This window comes from Pinus tabuliformis, chromosome 1_1 (assembly GCF_031772625.1).
Source record: "Pinus tabuliformis cultivar Carrire ecotype Pingquan chromosome 1_1, CPIR1, whole genome shotgun sequence".
Lineage (NCBI taxonomy): Eukaryota > Viridiplantae > Streptophyta > Pinopsida > Pinales > Pinaceae > Pinus > Pinus tabuliformis.
The window spans coordinates 716,183,319-716,204,277 of NC_142297.1; the positions used below are offsets into that span (position 1 = coordinate 716,183,319).

General features: G+C 40.3%; 1 protein-coding gene across 1 annotated transcript; it reads left to right on the forward strand.

Moving 5' to 3' along the window:
- Positions 1-763: 763 nt before the first annotated feature.
- LOC149215887 (F-box protein PP2-B11-like) lies at positions 764-14,046 on the forward strand. Its single transcript, XM_089389755.1, has 3 exons — positions 764-1,117; positions 1,259-1,377; positions 13,845-14,046. Exons 1-3 carry the CDS (start codon positions 764-766, stop codon positions 14,044-14,046), a joined length of 675 nt encoding a protein of 224 aa, XP_089245881.1.
- The last annotated feature ends 6,913 nt before the right edge of the window (positions 14,047-20,959 follow it).

The following is a 20,959-nucleotide window of genomic DNA, read 5'->3' on the forward strand; positions in this document are numbered from 1 at the left end:
TCTTTCAACTTTGACCTTCTTACCCAACTCTGATATGCTCGGCTTCTCCGACTCTAATACCGCTATGAAGGAGACACGAGTAAAAAACACATCGCTACAATGTTTGTAAACACAAAAACCTTTCACGCAATCATTATGATTCATAAAATTTGAATTGGATCAAACTGTTTGAGAACAGAAATATATAGACGCAATATCTTATGGAAAGATCTTTAAAAAAATCACCATAATAATCACACGAGATAATTTTAGTTTTTACATGCACATCAAACCCTTTCGTAACTCTAAACTCTCTCCATACCGCTATATGAATATGCAAACTACAGCTGGTTCTGGACAGTTTAAGTTTCGTGCAATAATTTTACTGTGAGCTCTCAAATGACCTTGGAACCGGGCATCCATGCTTATATCTTACGAGTGATAAGTTTACATTATGCTGGCTGGTATTTCTGTATTTGTAAGAGAAGGCCTGTGTTTTGAAAGATATGCCATTTCTTAGATGTTTTTGGAAGCTCCCAGAGTGTGATTGTGTTGTGCTTCAACGGATTTAGATGCCATTGCATAGGCTGGCTTCTCTCTATTTTACAATAAGCGTTTCGTTTCAAAGGGCTCGTCAGTGCTAGGCTGTTTCGAAAATCGCCAGCGTCTCATTGGGTTGTTAGTGTATGTGACAATTTGTATGTTATATTTTCTGTAATGTTTGATTGTCCATGACGCAGTATTTTTCCCATTGCTTTTTAATTTTGGGACAGAAAGAAGACAGATGGGGAATTCAAGTGCGGTACCACTACAAAATGATGGGGAACCTGAGCGTGGCGTGGATCTATTGGAAAGCAGTATACGTGATCTCTCCTTCACTAATCCAATCGATGTTTCCAGATTGCCAGCTGTATCTGAAGTTAAGAGACGGCCTATAATTCTACACCAATCCCTTGTCATTCTTCCCGAGTGCTGTATGTCTGCCATTCTCTCTTTCACTACTCCACGCGATGTTTCCAGATTGGCAGCTGTATCTATAGTTTTCAGAGCCACGGCCTATTCCGACGCTGTCTGGAATACATTCCTGCCTCCACAATGCTACGAGATCCTACGTAGGGCTGTCATCCCCCTCCAATTTGCTTCCGAAGAGAGAACTCCATTTCTGCCTTTGCGATTCAATTCTCATTGACGGGGGAAGAAAGGTATACCTCAATCCCTTATCATTGTCTCTATTGTCGTTTCATCCATTAATATTGATATTCCGCTGGAACAACAACAGCTATTTTGGCTGGAGCGATCCACGGCGAAAATAGGCTACAGGCTGTCTGCAAGGGCATTATCGATCACTTGGGGTGACGACAGCCGCTATTGGCGTTGGGTTTGTCTAGATGACTCCAGGTTGGTTGATTTTGCTTAAACTGACCAAAACATAACGATACTCTCAGCGAAATAAAAATTGTTTGCGGAATATGGTGTTTCAGCAACTCAGTTTTGTCAATTGCTGAATGCAGTGTTTCAGCAACGCTGAAACACCAGACGCTGAAACACCAACTGGTGTTTCAGCGACACTCTGTTTTGACGCGCCATAACAAAAAAAATATTTTCTGAAAACAGAGTTTCAACAACGCACAACAAAAGAGACTTTGTATTCATTAACAATACTTTTTCTAATAGAGGGATTACTACAATGCTGCTTCAAAGACAGTTCAAAAACTTCAAAAAAACCTTCACGCTGTAAAAAAAAATTACATTACTGTGTCTGCAATGCTGTACATTACAGAAAGCAAAATACTCTGTCTACTCTGAAAATCAACACACTGTTTTTGCACTGCTGTGTCTGCACTTTACACTGGTGTGTCTGCACTCCTGTGCATCTACAAAACACTCTGTTTTTGCTCAAAATTAACGTTGCTGTAACACTGTTTCTTTCTTGAAAAATTTTACACTGCTGTGTGTAAATTTTTCATTCTTTCATACGTGCTGCTGCGTATTACAAAAAAAACTTCTGCACTGTTGTGCATTGCAAAGAAAACTCTATATTTTCTACACTGCTGTGTCTGCATTTTATAGTGCATTACATTTTCTGTTTTTTACAGTGCGGGAAGCGGTCATAACTTATCCATCAACCGCTTTAACTCGCTGATGAATTCTCTACTACAATCTGTTGCTCATGGTGAACAAATCTGAGCTTTTGTTGTATTTTTTGAGTCGGTGGTGTTGAAACCCATGGCTGATAAATGTTGCGATGAATCGAGGCTGGTTCTTTTCACTTTCGGCCATTCTGGTCTTTAATGCGGTTGTTTAGAAGTAATGGGACAGCGCTGGATCTGATCTTCCTCCTTCGGGAACACAAAAACAGTTAAAGGGTGAAAAGACGGTAATGGCGGTGGCCTTTTTTTTTATAAGTAAAGTAGCTGCTGCTGTTCAACTGTTCACTGCAGTTGAAATTATAATTTCAATACTCCCCTTTAATTTCAACTGCTGGGTTATCAGTCATACCCAGACGTTTCCTTAAAAACTCAAAATTTTTCTGGTCCAATGGCTTGATCAAAATATCCGCAACCTGTTCCTGAGTCCTGCAATGTTGTAAAACGATTTCTCCATTGTTCACCAATTCTCTGATGTAGTGAATCTTTGTGTCTATGTGTTTCGTTCTCTTGTGAAACACATAATTCTTGGAAAACGCAATAGCTGAGCTATTGTTACAAAAAATAACCGTTGTTGTTGCTTGCTCTTAGCATAGACTTCTTAACATTCTTCTCATCCAAACCGCTTGACATGCTGCTGCTGTAGTTGCCACGTACTCTGCTTCTGTTGTAGACAACGCCACAATTGGTTGTTTCTTGGAAGCCCATGAAATGGCTCCTGAACCTATGTGAAAAACGTAACTGGATGTGCTTTTCCGGTCATCTACACTTCCAACCCAATCACTATCTGTGTATCCAACTAAATCTGAACATTCTGAAACAGTATAAAAAGTACCATACCTTTTTGTACCTTTAACATACCTCAGAATTCTCTTCGCTGCTTGTCAATGTGCTTCTTTTGGCCTCTCCATAAATTTGGAAATTAAACTAACAGCATGCATTATGTCCGACCTAGTTGCAGTTAAATACATAAGGCTGCCAACTATGCTCATGTACACGCTAGGGTCAAAATCCTTGTTGCTGTCCTTTTTACTGAATTTTAATCCCATCACTGTGGGAATGATTGCTGCCTTGCTGTCCTGCATGTTAAATCTGCCCAACACTTCATTTACATATTTTGTGATCCAGGTGGATATTGGTGGCCACCTACCAAGTCCACCTGGACCCCCACCATTGTTTTTCTCTTTCAGTTTCCTTAATTGTAGCACAACTTACTATTTTTAGCAGTTTTTCGGGTCCTGAACTTCCGGAGCCGTTTTGAGGCCCTAAACGACGTTTTTTGGGGAATCCGGGGGCAACATGGACTGATGTTGTCCATTCCAACAATGGTAGTGCTCGGATAGATCTTTCTAACGAGCTATTGTATGCGTAAAACGGAGATCGCATGCCAAAGTTACGACCCTGGGAAGTTGATGTACCAATTTACCCCAAACGGGGCCCACAATTTGGTGTTTCATCTCCTAGGGTTAGGTTTTGGAATGTTAAGGGTTTTCCATTGTTTCTCAACAATAAATAGGCCTTCGAGCCTCATTGTAACACAGTCCAGAGGCATGTAGCCACCACATCTCTTCTCAGAGATAAGCTACCATCGCCCTACCTGGTTTATTTCCATTTCTGGTTGTAAGCATATTTCAGTATTTTCCATTAATGAAATGAAGTATTATTTCCGCTGCATCTTTGTGTATATGGTTATCTCTGTAATTTGTTGCGTTCCTGTTTAAATCCGGATCAGTGGTATCAGAGCGGTCTGCTTTTTCTCTGTTTTTCTTTGCATGTCCCCAACAAGGTCGGGATATAAGGAGTTAGGGCTTGAACTGGTTGAACCTTTGCAAGACCAGCCTCGCAAATCCCGACGGCCTCCCATGGCAGATGAGAAGAAAGACGAGGGGGCAGGAGATCCCATCAAAATCTTGCTCAAAGAAGCCCTTGAGCGACAACGGAACGCGATGATGGACAACTTTGCCCAGATCCTTCAGCGGCTACCCAGAAGCGACGCATCGGCTTCCAGCAGCTACTCTGGAAACGCCACACCCTTTAAGGTACAAGTTAATTTTGAAATCTCCATATTCGAGGGTCAGATAGACGCAGATGCCGTAGATAAATGGTTAAATCTGCTAGAGGGTTATTTTTCTGTTCATGAATTTTCGAGTCGGGAAAAGATTGTTTTTGCTCTTCTCAAAGCAACCCCCCACGTCAAGGACTGGTGGGAAACCTACTGCGAGCAGAAGGATGAAAGTACTGGCTCACTATTTTTAGCCGGACCCACCTAGAATTCATTCCGGGATGCCATCAAGAAGCAGTACTACCCTGTTGGAAGCTATGAGGATGAATACATAAAGTGGACCACGTTGCGGCAGGGAAGGGACCAAGATGTGCCAGAGTTCACCAATATTTTCCATACCCTTCGCACAAAGTTGGGTATCAAGGATTCGGAGCAACATTTTATACTCAAATACCGTGGCTGCCTGCACAAGTACATCCAGGAAGAAATACAATTCCTGAACATCTCCTCACTCGGCGCAGCATACCGATATGCCGTCAAGGTCGAGCAGAAGTTTAAACAAAAGAAGCGAGACTTTGGATCTTGGAATCCAAAGCAGGGGAAAGGTGCCCCTAAACCACAGAACAAAGGACAAAGCCAAGGCGGGACAGCCCAAGACAACCAGCCGAAGCTGCAAGTAAAGAACAACGCCGCGAAGCCGAGAAAGGACACTGGAAAATGGTGTGAGTTCCATAAGAGCTCTACTCACAACACAAGTGAGTGTCGGGCCAAGCAGTCACTGGTGGCTGAGCTAAAAGTTTCAGAATCAGATGCATGTTCCGACTCTGAGTTAGAACCCGAAAGGGGAATGAAAAAGGGAAGCAGATCATTGATGCGGATCCCAACGCCACTGTTGCTATCGCCAAGATCCAGAAAAATGAACCCGAAGATCCAGAGGAGGAGGAGCGTCTCTTCCACTCCCAGATGTGGGTAAAGGGCTTCCCGATACAGTTGATTGTTGATAGCGGGAGTCAAAAGAACCTCATTTCGGCAGAGGTCGTGAAGCGGTTGGGCTTACCGACCACAACACATCCACAACCATACACCATTGGGTGGCTTCACCAAGGACCGGATCTTCGCGTGAGCCAGCAGTGTCGCTTTCCATACAACATCAAGCCCTTCACGGATGAGGTATTGTGTGACATTGCTCCCCTTGAAGTTTGTGATGTATTACTAGGACAACCATACTTGTGGAAACAACATGCAGTGTATGAATCAAGGCCCCGTGTTGTTATTATTACATTGGGAAATAAGTTGTACAGGATACCAGAGGTAGCACCACCTACCGCCATCTCTTTGATTTCTGCAAAACAATGCAGTAAGATCATTTCCAAAACCAGGAAATTTGTTTTCCTGATGATACGCCCTCAAGGAAAGAAGAAGACAGTGGCCGCGGCCTTCAAACGGGGTCCCTCTGCACGACAACTACAGATGGACAAGGTTGTGGAGGAGTACGAGGACATCTTCACCTCCCCTGCAGGGGTTCCTCTGCACTGTCAAGTCAAGCACTCCATCGATCTGACCCCAGGTGCGCCGCTACCCAATGGACCAATTTATCGGCGCTCCGTTCTGGAGAACAATGAAATCAAGAGGCAGATTCAGGAGCTCCTGCAGAAAGGTCACATCCGTCCGAGTTCATCGCCTTGTGGGAGCCCGATCGTGTTGGTACAGAAGAAGGATGGGACGTGGAGACTCTGTATTGACTATCGGGCACTAAACAAAATCACTATCCGTAATAGGTACCCGATCCCGCGGATTGATGACCTCCTAGACCAACTAAAGGGGGCGAAATATTTCAGCAAGATCGATCTGAAGTCAGGATATCACCAGGTACCAATCGAACCCTCTGATGTGTGGAAGACTGCCTTCAAATCCAAGGATGGCCTTTTCGAATGGTTGGTTATGCCTTTCGGATTGACGAATGCTCCTGCAACCTTCATGAGGCTAATGGATGACATCTTGCGGCCATTCACCAACTCCTTTATAGTAGTATACTTGGATGACATTCTGATCTTCAGCCAGAGTTGGGAAGAGCACCTCCACCACATCCGACAGGTTCTCCAAACACTGCGGCAACACAAGCTATGTGCCAATTTGGAGAAATGCACTTTTGGCATGACCCAGGTTCAGTATCTAGGATACATCATTGATGAACAGGGGGTGCATGTCGATCCAGCCAAGATCCAAGTCATTCGGGATTGGCCCTCTCCAACCACTCTAACAGAGCTCCACAACTTTCTAGGTCTTGCCAACTTCTACCGCAGGTTTGTGTTGGGGTTTTCTCATATTTCTTGGCCCTTGAGTCAAGTCACCAAGGGAGGGGCGAAAGAAAAATTCTTTTGGTCTGAATCTCAACAGAAGGCATTCATGGAGTTGAAAGATCGCCTCTGCACGGCACCAGTGCTCACGTTACCAGATTTACAACAACCATTTGAGGTCGAGACAGATGCCTCTGACTATGCTATTGGGGCAGTCCTTACTCAACATGGACATCCAGTGGCATATCACAGTGAAACACTTTCAGACACAGTCCGGAAGTACCCCACTTATGATAAAGAGATGTATTCCATTGTACAGGCCTGTCAACAATGGAAGCATTACATTTTGGGGAAGGAAACGGTCATCCACAGACCACCGACCCCTGCAGTTCATACAGACCCAAGGGAAATTGCAGAATGATCGCCATCAGAAGTGGTCTACATACTTGCAACAGTTCCACTTGAATATCAAGTATAAGAAGGGCAGCACCAATAATGTTGCAGATTGCCTCAGTCGACCACCAATCATGGCGTTAACCACCGTGCTCAACTCTTGTGGGCACGAGACTTCTGATTGGCCACTTCTCTACAAAAGCGACCCAGAATTCGGCCACACATACCAGACACTCTTAGAGGGTCAGCATGTTCCAGATTTTCACCTCTAGGATGCCCTATTATGCCACCTCAGTCACCTTTGTGTTCCTTCAAGCGAGCGTGCCAAGATGATTTGGGAAGCACACTACATTTCGGAGTCGAGAAAACAGTGGCAGTACTGCAAAATTATTTCTATTGGCCGAATCTTCGACAGGATGTTGGGAAGTACATTAGATCATGTACTGCCTATGCCATTGCCAAACCGACCATTAAGAAGCACGGCCTCTATACCCCGTTGCCTACCCCTAGTCGACCTTGGGAATCCATCTCCATGGATTACATGTCAGGCCTTCCTTCCACTAAGCATGGAAATGACTGTGTTTTTGTGGTCGTCGACAGGTTCTCGCAGATGGCCATTATGGTGGCCTGCAAGAAGAATATCACAACAGAAGCCACTGCTAAACTCTTCTTTGAACGAGTGTGGGTGCATTTTTGGATCCCACAGTATATCATCTCAGATCGTGACAGTCGGTTTCTCAGCACATTTTGGTCCAGTCTCTGGTCAATGTTGGACACCAAACTCACGAAGTCCACAGCCTTCCATCCTCAAACTGATGGCCAGACAGAGGTTGTCAATAGGATGATTGTGCACATTCTGCGCATGTATAACTCAAAGCATCCATGCACATGGGACGAGAGCCTCCCCTATGTTCAACACAGCTACAACCGAGCTCTTCACAGCTCCACTGGCCATAGCCCTTTTCACGTGGGTTTGGGATTCTAGCCACTATGCCCCATTGATGTGGCCATGCCACTTGCAGCGACTCACATAAATTCAACTCATGTCCAGTCCGAAACAGATAAGGCCACCAGCTTCATTGAGCACATCCAACATATTCGCCAGCAGGTCCATGACATTCTTGAGAAATCAAATGCCAAGTACAAGCAGCGACATGATCAACATCGGGTGCCACACAAGTTTCAGGTGGGCAACAAAGTCTGGTTGCATTTGCAAAAGGAACGCCTTACTGGAGCCTATCGGAAATTGAGACCACTCCGATATGGTCCCTACACCATTACTAAGGCTATGGGAGACAATGCATTTGAACTCAGCATTCCTCCATTCCTTGGCCTGCACCCAGTGTTCAATGTGGACCGCCTTCGGCCATACTTTCCACCATTGCTAGACACATCCGACATTGTAGAACAGCTCAAACCCACAGAATTAAATCTAGATTGCATAGAACAAGCTGCAACTGATCGGATTATGGACACACAGATCAAGAACACTCGCCAACAGAATATCCAACTGTATCGAGTTGTCAAAGCAGGCCAACTCCTTCAGCAGGGCAAGTGGCTCACCAGGGAACAAGTTCAGCAAAAGTTTCCTCATCTCATGGAGGAGCTCAACGCAATGGGGACCATTTCTTCCTAAGGAGGGAGGAATGATCCAGGTGGATATTGGTGGCCACCTGCCAAGTCCACCTGGACCCCCACCATTGTTTTTCTCTTTCAGTTTCCTTAATTGTAGCACAACTTACTATTTTTAGCAGTTTTTCGGGTCCTGAACTTCCAGAACCGTTTTGAGGCCCTAAACGACGTTTTTTGGGGAATCCGGGGGCAACATGGGTTCATGGAATGGACCACTGTTGCCTGTTCCAACAATGGTAGTGCTCGGATATATCTTTCTAACGAGCTATTGTATGCGTCAAACGGAGATCGTATGCCAAAGTTACGGCCCCGGGAAGTTGATGTACCAATTTACCCCAAACGAGGCCCACAGTTTGGCGTTTCATCTCCTAGGGTTAGGTTTTGGAATGTTAAGGGTTTTCCATTGTTTCTCAACAATAAATAGGCCTTCAAGCCTCATTGTAACACAGTTCAGAGGCATGTAGCCACCACATCTCTTCTCAGAGATAAGCTACCATTGTCCTAGCTGGTTTATTTCCATTTCTGGTTGTAAGCATATTTCAGTATTTTCCATTAATGAAATTAAGTATTATTTCCGCTGCATCTTTGTGTATATGGTTATCTCTGTAATTTGTTGCGTACCTGTTTAAATCCGGATCATTTTGCCTGCGAAATAAAAAATCCATTTTTATTTTGATCTACTTCTATTCCTAAGAAGTATCTCAGCAAACCCATGTCAGTCATCTCAAATTCTTCTTTCATGACTGATTTGAAATTTTCAATGAGTTAGTCATCATTACCTGTAAAAATCACATCATCAACATATAACACAACAATTAAAATTTTACCGTCCTTTTCTTTGATGTAAACGGTGGGTTCTCCCTCACACTTGTCAAATCTGTTCTCCAATAGATAGGAATCTATCCTACTGTACCACGCTCTTGGCGCTTGCTTTAGCCCATAAAGAGCTTTCTTCAATCTGCAAACTTTGTGCTCTTGGCCTTTCTTCTCATAGCCTAGAGGTTGCTCAACATAAACCTCTTCCATTAACACTCCATTCAAGAATGCTGAATTCACGTCCATTTGGTAAACTTTCCATTTGTTTTGTGCTGCTATGAACAACACTGCTCTCACGGTTTCCATTCTTGCAACCGGTGCGAAAGTCTCCTCATAATCTCTCCCATACTGCTGCTTGTATCCCTTGACAACAAGGCTTGCCTTGTGCCTTTTTATCTTGCCTTCAACATTACTCTTGGTCTTGTAGACCCATTTAACTCCAATGACTTTTTTGCCTTTTGGTAGCTCAACTAAATCTAATGTCTTGTTTCTTTCTATGGCATTCATCTCCTCATCCATAGCTTCTATCCATTTCTCATCTTTAATTGCATCTTCGAAATGAACAGGGTCATCAACATGACAATACAAAGCAAACAAAGAATTCATTCATTTATCATAAATGTCACTTAAATTTCTGAATTTCTTATCTCTTTCATTTGGTGTGCAAGTGCTTGAGGACGCACTTGAATTTCCACCTTATGGTGTGCTTAGAGAAGCACTCTCATTTCTCCTCAAGGGTGTCTCTTGTTGTCCTTGTGTTGGCGTTGCTGTTTGGGGATGTGTTTCAGCCAACTCCTCATCATCTTCATCATGAGACAAACAGTTTTTAACATTCACTGTTTTCTCTATGCTTCCATCCCAAGCTTCCTCCTCAATGAACTGAACATCTCTACTCACAAAAAACTTCTTGGTAGATGGGATATACAACCTGTAAGCTTTGGATTCCTCACTGTATCCAATGAAAATACATTTCTCCCCTTTGCTGTCCAATTTCTTCCTTAGTTGATCTGGAATGTGTGCATAAGCCACACAACCAAAAACTTTCATGTGGGTGACTCCTTGCTTTCTCCCACTCCATGCTTCTTCCGACACTTTGTTCATCATTGCTTTTGTAGGACACTTATTCAAAATATATACTGCACAATGTACAACTTCAGCCCAATAATCATTTGGCAAATGCTTTGCCTTCAACATGCTCCTTGCCATATCCATGATGGTCCTATTCTTCCTTTCAGCAACTACATTTTGTTGCAGGGTGTACCTTGCTGTAAATTGCTTATGAATTCTATTTTCTCTGCAAAAACGTAAAAATTCTTTGGAGATATACTCACCTCCTCTGTCAGTTCTCAAAACCTTGATACGCAGCCCACTTTGATTTTCTACAAGTGCTTTGAAATTTTGAAATTTTTCAAACACTTCACTTTTGTTCTTCAGGAAATAAGCTCAAGTCTTTCTGGTGAAGTCATCAATAAATGTTAGAAATATTGGTTGTCTGCTAATGATGGGGTTTGCATCGGTCCACATAAATCTGAGTGGGCAATCTCTAAGGGTGCCTTTGCCCTTATGCTTTTCCCAGTTGGAAAACTTTCTCTGTGTTGTTTCCCCAATATGCAACCTTCACAAAGGTTGTCTGGCTTTTCTATCAATGGTAATCCTCTTACCATTCCTTTTCTACTCAACAAATTAAGACCTCCAAAGTTGAGATGTCCCAATCTCAAATGCCACAACCAATTTTCATCCTTTGGTACGCTTTGAAGAGCCTCTTGTGTCACTGCTGCAATTACTTCTTTATTTTTCAAATCTGCCCTTATTCTGAGAGGGAACATCCTATTCCTCGTCATCTTCACTTCAGCAATACATCTTTTGCTAGGTTTTTTATCCATGATGGTGAATACATCATTCTCAAAGAAAACATTGTAACCCTTTTGAACAAGCTGTCCAATACTCAAGAGGTTACACTTCATTCCGGGAACATAATAGACATCTGCTATGGTTTTCTTTTCACCTTTCTTTGTAAATATTTTAACTTCTCCTTTTCCCATAACATAAATTTTACTATCAGTCCCAAGTATGACTTGTGATCGCACATTCTGATCTAAAGCAGAAAACAGGGCTATGTTTCCTGTCATATGGTTGCTGCAACCAGAATCTAGAAACCATATATCTTCACTGTTTGTTTCAGCCATATTGCAAACTAACAACACATTATATTGGCTGATATTTTCTCTAGTGATATTTGCACTAGATCTATTACTCATATCATGCTGCTTTTTCCTACATTCATTTGCATAGTGCCCATATTTTTTACAGTAATAACATTGGACATTGGATTTTTCATACCTTTGTCCTTGAGCAAGATGTTGTCCACTTTGTTGGCTACTGCCATTGCCTTGGTTCTGATTTGGATTGCTGCCTCTTCCTTGAACGTTCGCTGAACTGTTTCTTCCACCTTTGTATTGGCTTCTGCCTCCTCTCTTGTTTCTTCTGCCTTGACCTCTTCCTCTTCCAAATGACATCTGGGTCTTGAAGGCTTGCTCTAGAGATGAGTTTTCATTTCTACTCAACCTCTGCTCATGTGTTATCAGTGATGCATGAACTTCATCAACTGAAAAATTTGAGAGATCCTTTGTCTCTTCTATGGGGGTGACAATCACATCAAACTTTGAGGGTAGGCACCTCAATAGTTTCTCCACAATCCTCATTTCTTCAAGAGTTTCTCCATGAGACCTTATCTGTGTGACCAGACCAATTGCTTGTGTGAAGAATGAGTCAATATTGTCTGACTCCTTCATGCACAGGTTCTCAAAATATTTCCTCAGCAACCGTAGTTTTGCTGTCTTCACTCTCTCCATGCCTTGATAGGTTATCTTGAGAGTTTTCCATGCTTCTTTGGATGTCTTGGCTGCTGCTATCCTTGGAAACACACTCTCATGCACTGCTTGATATAAAAATACAAGGGATTTTGAATCCTTCTTCTTATTGCTCTTCAACAGCGCTTTCTCTGCCTAAGTTAATCCATTAAACTCATCTTCATTTGCTGGCTCTTCAAATCCATATTCAACAAGTTCTCATAAATCTTGAGAAGCAAACAGGGCTCTCATGGTTATTGCCCAATAGTCATAGTTTTTCCCATTAAACTGTGGGAGATGAGTATTAAAGATACCCACGCTAGTGCTGGTGCTGGTCATTCTTGCACTCTTCAAAAATACTTGACTGTGTATTAAAATAACTGATTGTCTTCAACAGTAACACAGAAAATTAACTTGAGAAATACCTTGGATTTTTTTGACTGAGTCTTCACTCTGCTGGAGAAGCTGTTGCAGCAAGAAAATACCTTCCTTCAGCTTCTTTGACGCCTTCAAAGAGCCTGGACAAACTCTGATACCATGTTGCGAATTTCTGATAATTCCAAACAAAACTGACCAAAACAGAACAATACTCTGTTTTAACACAACGGAAATAAAAATCGTTTGCGGAATATGGTGTTTCAGCAACGCAGTTTCGTTAATCGCTGAATGCAGTGTTTCAACAACGTTGAAACTGGTGTTTTAGCAACACTCTGTTTTGACGCACCGTAACAAAAAAAATATTTTCTGAAAACAGAGTTTCAACAACGCACAACAAAAGAGACTTTGTATTCATTAACAATACTTCCTCTAACAGAGGGATTACTACAAGGCTGCTTCAAAGACAGTTCAAAAACTTCAAAAAAAACTTCACGCTATAAAAAAAATTACATCATTGTGTTTGCACTGTTGTACATTACAGAAAGAAAAATACTTTGTCTCCTCTGAAAATCAACACACTGTTTTTGCACTGGTGTGTCTGCACTTTGCACTGGTGTGTCTGCACTCCTGTGCATCTACAAAACACTCTGTTTCTGCTCAAAATTAACTCTGTTGTAACACTCTGTTTCTTTCTTGAAAAATTTCACTGCTGTGTGTAAATTTTTCATTCTTTCATACGTATTGCTGCATATTACAAAAAAAACTTCTGCACTGCTGTGCATTACAAAGAAAACTCTCTGTATTTTCTACACTGTTGTGTCTGCGTTTTATAGTGCATTACATTTTTTTCTTTTTACAGTGCAGGAAGCGGGGAAGCGGTCATAACTTATGCATCAACCGCTTTAACTCGCGATGAAGTCTCTACTACAATCTGCTGCTCATGAACAAATCTGATCTTTTGTTGTATTTCTTGAGTCGGTGGTGTTGAAACCCATGGCTGATAAATGCTGCGACGGCTCGAGGCTGGTTCTTTTCACTTTCGGTCATTCTGCTCTGTAATGCAGTTGTTTAGAAATAATGAGACAACGTTGGATCTAATCTTCCTCCTTCGGGAACACAAAAACAGTTAAAGGGTGAAAAGACGGTAATGACGGTGGCCTTTTTTTTTAAGTAAAGTAGCTGCTGCTGTTCAACTGTTTACTGCGGTTGAAATTATAATTTCAACAGGTTATCGATCTTTTTATTTTTATGTTTGAACTTGTTAAATTCTGTAAAAACATTTAGAACTCTTTTGCGTTCACTGGACGAAACCCTTAAACATATTATATGTTGTTATGGATTGTGGATTCAGATTCGCCGAGCTTGCAAAGTTATTGAGTGTTCGGTGGTTGAAGGTATGGGGAACAATGGACTGCAGACTTTTGTCTGCCGATACCGAGTACCGAGTGGTGTTTGTGCTCAAATTAAATGCTCACTCCTCTAGACTGGATGGGCAGCCAATTAGGTTTTGGGTTAAAACGTCAGATGGAATCGGAGCTAAAAATGCGGACTAGACAACGTCGAAACAATGGTGGATGGAAGGAAGTAATTGCAGGTAGATGGATGGAAGTAATTGCAGGGGAATTCAGAGTGAGAGCAGAAGAAGATATTGATTATGATTCTTCTCATATCAGATTTGAGATGAAAGAAGTGGAAAGGTTTGATTTCAAAACCGGGCTCCTTGTGGATGGAGTGAAGATTGAACCCAAGTCCAATTTATGGCATTACTTTTTTTGGCTGCTGTTGTGTTTAGCGAATGTCGTTAGCTTCCTCCCAAGCCCCTATGAATATAGTGTTTTTGGTTTTTCTTTGGATGCTTGAGACAATATATCCCTCCATTTTGTTCCGTTATATTTTCTGTCTAGTAATTGCCTAATGGGGGTCAGGGGGCTATGACGGTACATGTTTGATGAGGTTTTCTATCTCAAATTCAAAAGATCTGCTCGGTTATTTCACAACTGTGGTCCTTGCATGATGTATATACCATCAAAGTTGGGGTTTAAGAATTTGCATTCAATTGTATTTTCATTCTCACGTCGTGACGAGAAAATATATATACATTTCGTGAGAAGCATAGTAAGCCTATCATATATTTGATTTCCTCCTGTTTACATTAATTTAACAGAGTTGAATTTACTTAATTTTGTTACGGTTAACATTTTGATTTTACGATGAATTTAACAGGTAGACAAATTCTTGTGCTATGATTTCTATGTCCAAATCCACCTTGGTGGATTTCATTTCATAGAATTTTAATGTTCGGAATTGTATCTTGGATATAGCTCCAAGTTCACCAAAAAAGACAACGTTAGTGACCTCTTTAAAAAAAATAGAGACTAGGCAATTCACTAAAGCATCTTCACTGAAGTTGCTTTAATAAGTAGTGTAGTAGGATTTATCCGAGGTTGTGACATAGATTATATTACTAGCATTGAATACAAGATTAATGTATTTTCATGCACAGGTTGTTTAATGTTATTGTCCATTGTCTTGGTTTGAGAATTTTGATAAAAAATTTATGATCTTTCTTTCTGAAAAGATCATTTCTTCACTTAGAAAGTATGTTACCAAAAGCAAGAAATGGAAACAAAACGAGAAACGTTGGATGAAAAAAGGAGTTTGGAGGTTTCACATTCAAGAAACGAGGAGAGAAAAAAAAATAAAAAATGAGAAAAACATAAAAAACTTTGTAGGTAACGAGGAGAGAGAAAAAAATAAGAAAAATATGAAAAACATAAAGCAAAGCATATATCATCGACATTCTCCAATACTACTGTTCATAGGCTTGCTGATAGGCTTTCGTTGCTCACATGGTCATTCTCGAATATTCATAGTGAGAAACAAAGGTTGTGTTGCTTACCTGGGTCATTCTCAAATACCCATGTTTGATCCTCTAAGGTGACAAATACAACAGTGAAGAAACCTTTGGCACTGAACTCAAGCTTAATTTGGCCTTTCCATTTACACTTGATTTGGACCCAGTGACACTCCAATTTTTTCGAAGGCCATATCTCTAGAAATTTCCGTATGAGTACATGATCTCGCATATACTATATATATTCTCCCATGTGATGATCTTGTATATATTGTATATATTCTCCCATGTGATTTGAGCAGACCTCAAATTTGGGCTCTATTGTAGCATTTGGCAAGCAACTACTAGGTTGTAGTTTCCCTAGTTGGGTAATAGGATGGTGTAGATTGAATTGATCTCTATTGGTAATAGAGCCAAAAGTAGAGAATTGTTTAGAGCTATTACTGCCTACAATTATCTTGCTATAGGAAGGAGTGTATCCTTCCATTGGCATTTTCCATAGAAAAAGTGGAAAGGATTGAAAACCATAAACGCTACAACTAATATTTGAAAACAAAACCTAAAAAAAGTTACAATTAAACTGTAAAAACTTTATCATTAATCTATTATAATAATAATTAAAAATATTATTGAAATACATAATAAAATTTTCACTAAATTATTTAACTACACATTTATTCAAATATATAAGATAATCCTATATATTTAAATTTATACTTTTGTATAAAAACAATTTTTAAAAGTTAAATACCATAAAACTATATATGAAACTCTACCCTAAATCTACTTTTAAATTAAACCAACACAAAGATTAAAAAAGATAATTAAAACATTAAACAAAGATTAAAAATGATAATTAAAACATTAAACAAACATAACAATAGGCCACACTCAGAAATAATAAAATTTTAAGAAACAAAACCCTTAAATGGGCAACCTTGTTAAGGAAATTTTAGGCTACTTATGGCAAATCATAAAAATTATCCACAAAAACCAACTTTACGCTTTTGTTTTGGATTCAGCTCAACGTCCAGTCAGAAAGACCAACCTTACAAATGAGCGAGAACAACATTTCTCAGAAAACCACTATTTGTTTCTCCAGAAATCGATTTTGGGTATTGAACAACGAAAACTACTCTATAAAACAACGTTTTTCGTTTAAAGGAAAAAGCAGAGCCTATTTTATGGGACAAAGGCGAATATTTTTAAGGAAGTGTTGTTTGATTCAATTAAAAAAAAAGGGGGGGGGGGATTTAAAAAAAGGACTGCACATCCACAATTTAAAAGGATGGTTTCCTTTAGTTCGTTGTCACAGACCTTGATTTTTCTTGGCAAGAATTACGAGTTTTGGTTTTTAAGAATGAAGACATTTTTGCAAGCACAATAGTGTTGGGATACACTTTAAAATGCCTATGTAGAGCTGACCCAAGAAGCATGAGCAACCATGGCCAATAATCAAAGGAATGCAACTATTGAACTCAAAAAGAAAGAGCACAGAGCCAAATGTTGGATATAGAACAAAGTCGATGACTCTATCTTTGACAAGATAATTGATGCATCCACAACAAAAGAAGCTTGGGAAATCTTGAAAGTTGTGTATCAAGGCAATGATACAATGAAGACCGTTAAATTGCAAACATTGAGAGCTCAATTTGAACCCTAAGGTGAATGACACATAAAATGTGGATTAGTTCATGACTAGAGTCACAGAAATAGTCAATCAGATCAAAATAATTGGTGAAACCATTACACATCAAAAGATTGTTGAAAAAGTACTTCGAAGCCCGTCCAAAAAATATGACTTGATTGTAACAACCATTCTGGAATCCAAAGATTTTACAACTTTCTTAGTAGAACAATTGACTAGATCACTTTTGGCACACGAAACAAAACTCAATTTGGCAGAAGATTCCATGGAACAAGCTTTCAAAGCAAAGCTCTCTTTTGTTAGAGGCAGAGACATATGATATAGAGGCGGCAATAAGTGAGATAGAGGTCGAGGCAAAGGCAGATCAAAACATCGTCATGCAACAGAATAATAGAGACCTCCATAAAACCAAACTCAGAGAAGAAAAAAGTGGAGAAAATCTAATTTCCAATGTTATTACTGCAATAAATTTGGGCATTATGAACATGAATGCAGAAAGGAACAGTCAGATCAACAAAGAAGCAGTGTCCATCTCTCCAACAATGAAGGAGAATCCTTTGAGACATCTTTTCTTTCCTTCCATCTTTCTGAAGACAGACATAACAAGGAACTTTGGTTGTTGGACAATGGTTGCAAAATAATATGATAGGTAACAAAAAACTGTTTTCTTATCTTGATGTTTCGATAACATGAGAAATTACTTTTGGAGATCATTCTTGTATTAAATCTTAAGGGAAAGGTATTGTCCCTATTTTACTAAACTTAATCAACAAAAATACATACCTGACATTTATTATGTTCCACATCAGAAGTATAACCTCATTAGTGTAGGACAATTGATGGAACATGGTTATGATGTAATATTTCAAGGGAACACATGTTATATCTATGAAAAACCTCCCAATAGAAGACTAATAGCAAAGGTTGAAAAAACCAAGAAGATGATGTTTCCATTGACTCTTAGAAGTCAAAATCTCTCACTACCTTTAGTCAAGAATGTGTCAAGAATAGATGGGTCTTAGCTATTGTAGGAATTTACAGTGTAAGTTCGTCAGACAGAACACCAAAGGACACCGCTCACAAACGGATCGTAGATCAATACACCAGTACTTTTGACGTGGTTAAAACCCTCAAAGAGGGAAACAGTCCACGGCTTGAGCCAACGCGGTCACTTCAGGCAATTTATTGATAAAAGAATGAAAATTTACATAAGCTTCTCTCATGAACTGTTAACCTACAAATGACCCTCCATGCTCTTTAAATAGAGATCATGGACCAATCGGGTGTTAAGCCACGGATCAAGTGTCGGTAATACCGAGGAGAGAATGAACCGTCGGATCACTACATATCATGACCGTTGGATTGTAAGTTACAAAATGTACATAGTAAAGAAACACACTTTACCTAACTCTATACTAGACCAAGTTGTACTTAACTATTTCCTATGTGTCGGAATATCCTAACATCCCCCCTTAAGAACAACTTGGGATAGGATTGAAGGATTTACAAATATGACACAATAGGAGAAGGAAGGAGGCACTAGAGCCTATCCCCCTTAGTGACAACTTCCTGAACTCCAACCATAAATCGAAGTTTAGTGAACTTCGCCTTTGTGAGAGCCTTTGTAAAGATGTCTGCAACTTGATCATATGTTGAACAATATTGCACTTCAATAACATGGTCGTGAATGAGCTTTCTGATGAAGTGCATGTGCAATTCAATGTGTTTGCTGCGCTGATGTTGGACTGGATCTTTGCATAGCTGAATGGCACTTTGATTATCACACCAAAGTGTAGTCGGATGCTGCTGCTGAAAGCCAAACTCCGACAGGATCTGACGAAGCCACAAGGCTTCCTTACTAGCTTCTACGACACCACGATACTCTGCTTCTGCTGAAGAAAGAGAAATGACACCTTATTTCTTGCAAGCCCATGTAATAGGTCCTGAACCAAGAGTGAACACATAACCTGCAGTAGACTTCCGATCATCAGGGTCACCAGCCCAATTGGAATCAGTGAAACCAACCAATAGAGGAGCTGCTTCGGCACTGTAATGAATCCCAAACTGAACTATACATCGAACATAACGAAGTATTCTTTTAGCTGCTTTCCAATGACTTTCATGTGGGTTTTGCATAAACCGAGCAACAAGGCCAACGACAAAGGAAAGGTCAGGACGAGTATGGGTTAGATACAAAAGTTTTCCTACAAGTTGACGGTATAAGGTAGCATCAACTTCAGGAGAAGTACAAGTGACTGAAAGTTTGACTCCAGACTGAAAGGGAGAAGGGGCTGGCTTACAGTCTTCCATGTGAAAATGGGGTAGAATATCACAGGCATACTTGGACTGAGAAAGGGAAATACATTCCTTGGATTGTAAGACTTGAAGACCGAGAAAATAATGTAAGTGTCCTAAGGCTGTCATTTCAAACTTCCTTTTAAGGCTAGACTTCACATGGTTTATAAGGTTGGGATCACTACCAGTCAGGATAAGATCATCAACATAAAGAACAAGAATGATAATAGACTTGCCCACTTTCTTGGTGTAGACAGTATTGTCAGAATGACACCTAGAGAAGCCAGATTCTAAAAGAAAGTTATCCATTTTGGCATACCAATCTTGAGGAGCTTGCTTGAGACCATAAAGGGATTTCTTAAGCCGACATACAAGGTTGGAGTCTGTTTGTATAAAGCCAATAGGTTGTTCCATATAGATTTCTTCATGCAAGTCCCCATGCAAGAAGGCGGATTTAACATCCATCTGATGGACTTCCCATTTGAAAGAAGAAGCGAGGGAAAGAACAAGGCGGATAGAGTTCATTTTGGCAACAGGGGAGAAGGTTTCAGTGTAGTCAATGCCTTCAACTTGTGAAAAATCCTTAGCAACAAGACGAGCTTTATGTTTATCAACTTTCCCATCTGGTCTATACTTGGTTTTGTAAACCCATTTGCATCTAACAAGTTTTCGTCCCTTTGGTAGAGGAACAAGATCCCATGTATCATTTGCCAATAATGAATGATATTCTTCATTCATAGCTGCTTCCCAATCTGGATGGCCTGAAGCTTCTGCAAAGGTGTCAGGATCATAATTCACTGAAGCTTGAGCCAGTAAAGAAGAGGCTCTATCGAACTAAGAACATGTACGTCACTGATCTGTAGGATCACCGGCAAGATCACCTGCTGCATCCCGAGTAGCACGGACCCATTTTGGAAGCTGAGGAGCTGAAGGAGGATCTTGAGAAGGTGGGGGAGGAGTTTCATCTTCGCTTTCATCATCTGAAGAAGAAATATTTTCAAAAGTAGAAGAGATAGGGAGAGGTGGCACATCCGCCGAATTGGGCTCGCAGGCCGATATATTTTTAGCAAACTTTACATCTCTTCTAATGATAACATTTTTGGACTTAAGTGGAATAAGTCTATATCCTTTGAAATCTTCAGAATATCCAACAAAAATACATTTTTCACTCTTAGGTTCTAAAGCTTTATGTTTCTCATCTGGAATATGGGCCCATGCTTCACTTCCAAAAACACGAAAGTGACTTACATCTCGTTTGATTGAGCTCCATGCTTCTTCTGGAATGATATTCTTTAAAACCTTAGTAGGAGTGCGATTTATTATGTAATTTGCACAGTTAATTGCTTCTGCCCAATAATTAAGACTAATTCCTTTAGATTGAAGCATACAATTAGCCATTTCCTTTAAGGTGCGATTCTTCCTTTCAGCTACACCATTTTATTGTGAAGTATATGGAAAAATATGTTGCATTTGAATTCCATTCTCAGTGAAAAAGTTGATGAATGTGTTTTTAACATATTCTCCACCATTATCAGATCTTAGCTTAAGAATTTGATGTCCAGATTGCTTTTCAACAAAGGCCTTGAAGGCCAAGAACATGTTAAATACTTCACTCTTGAGTTTTAAGAAGTATGCCCAAGTGCGTCTAGAGAAATCATCAATGAAAATT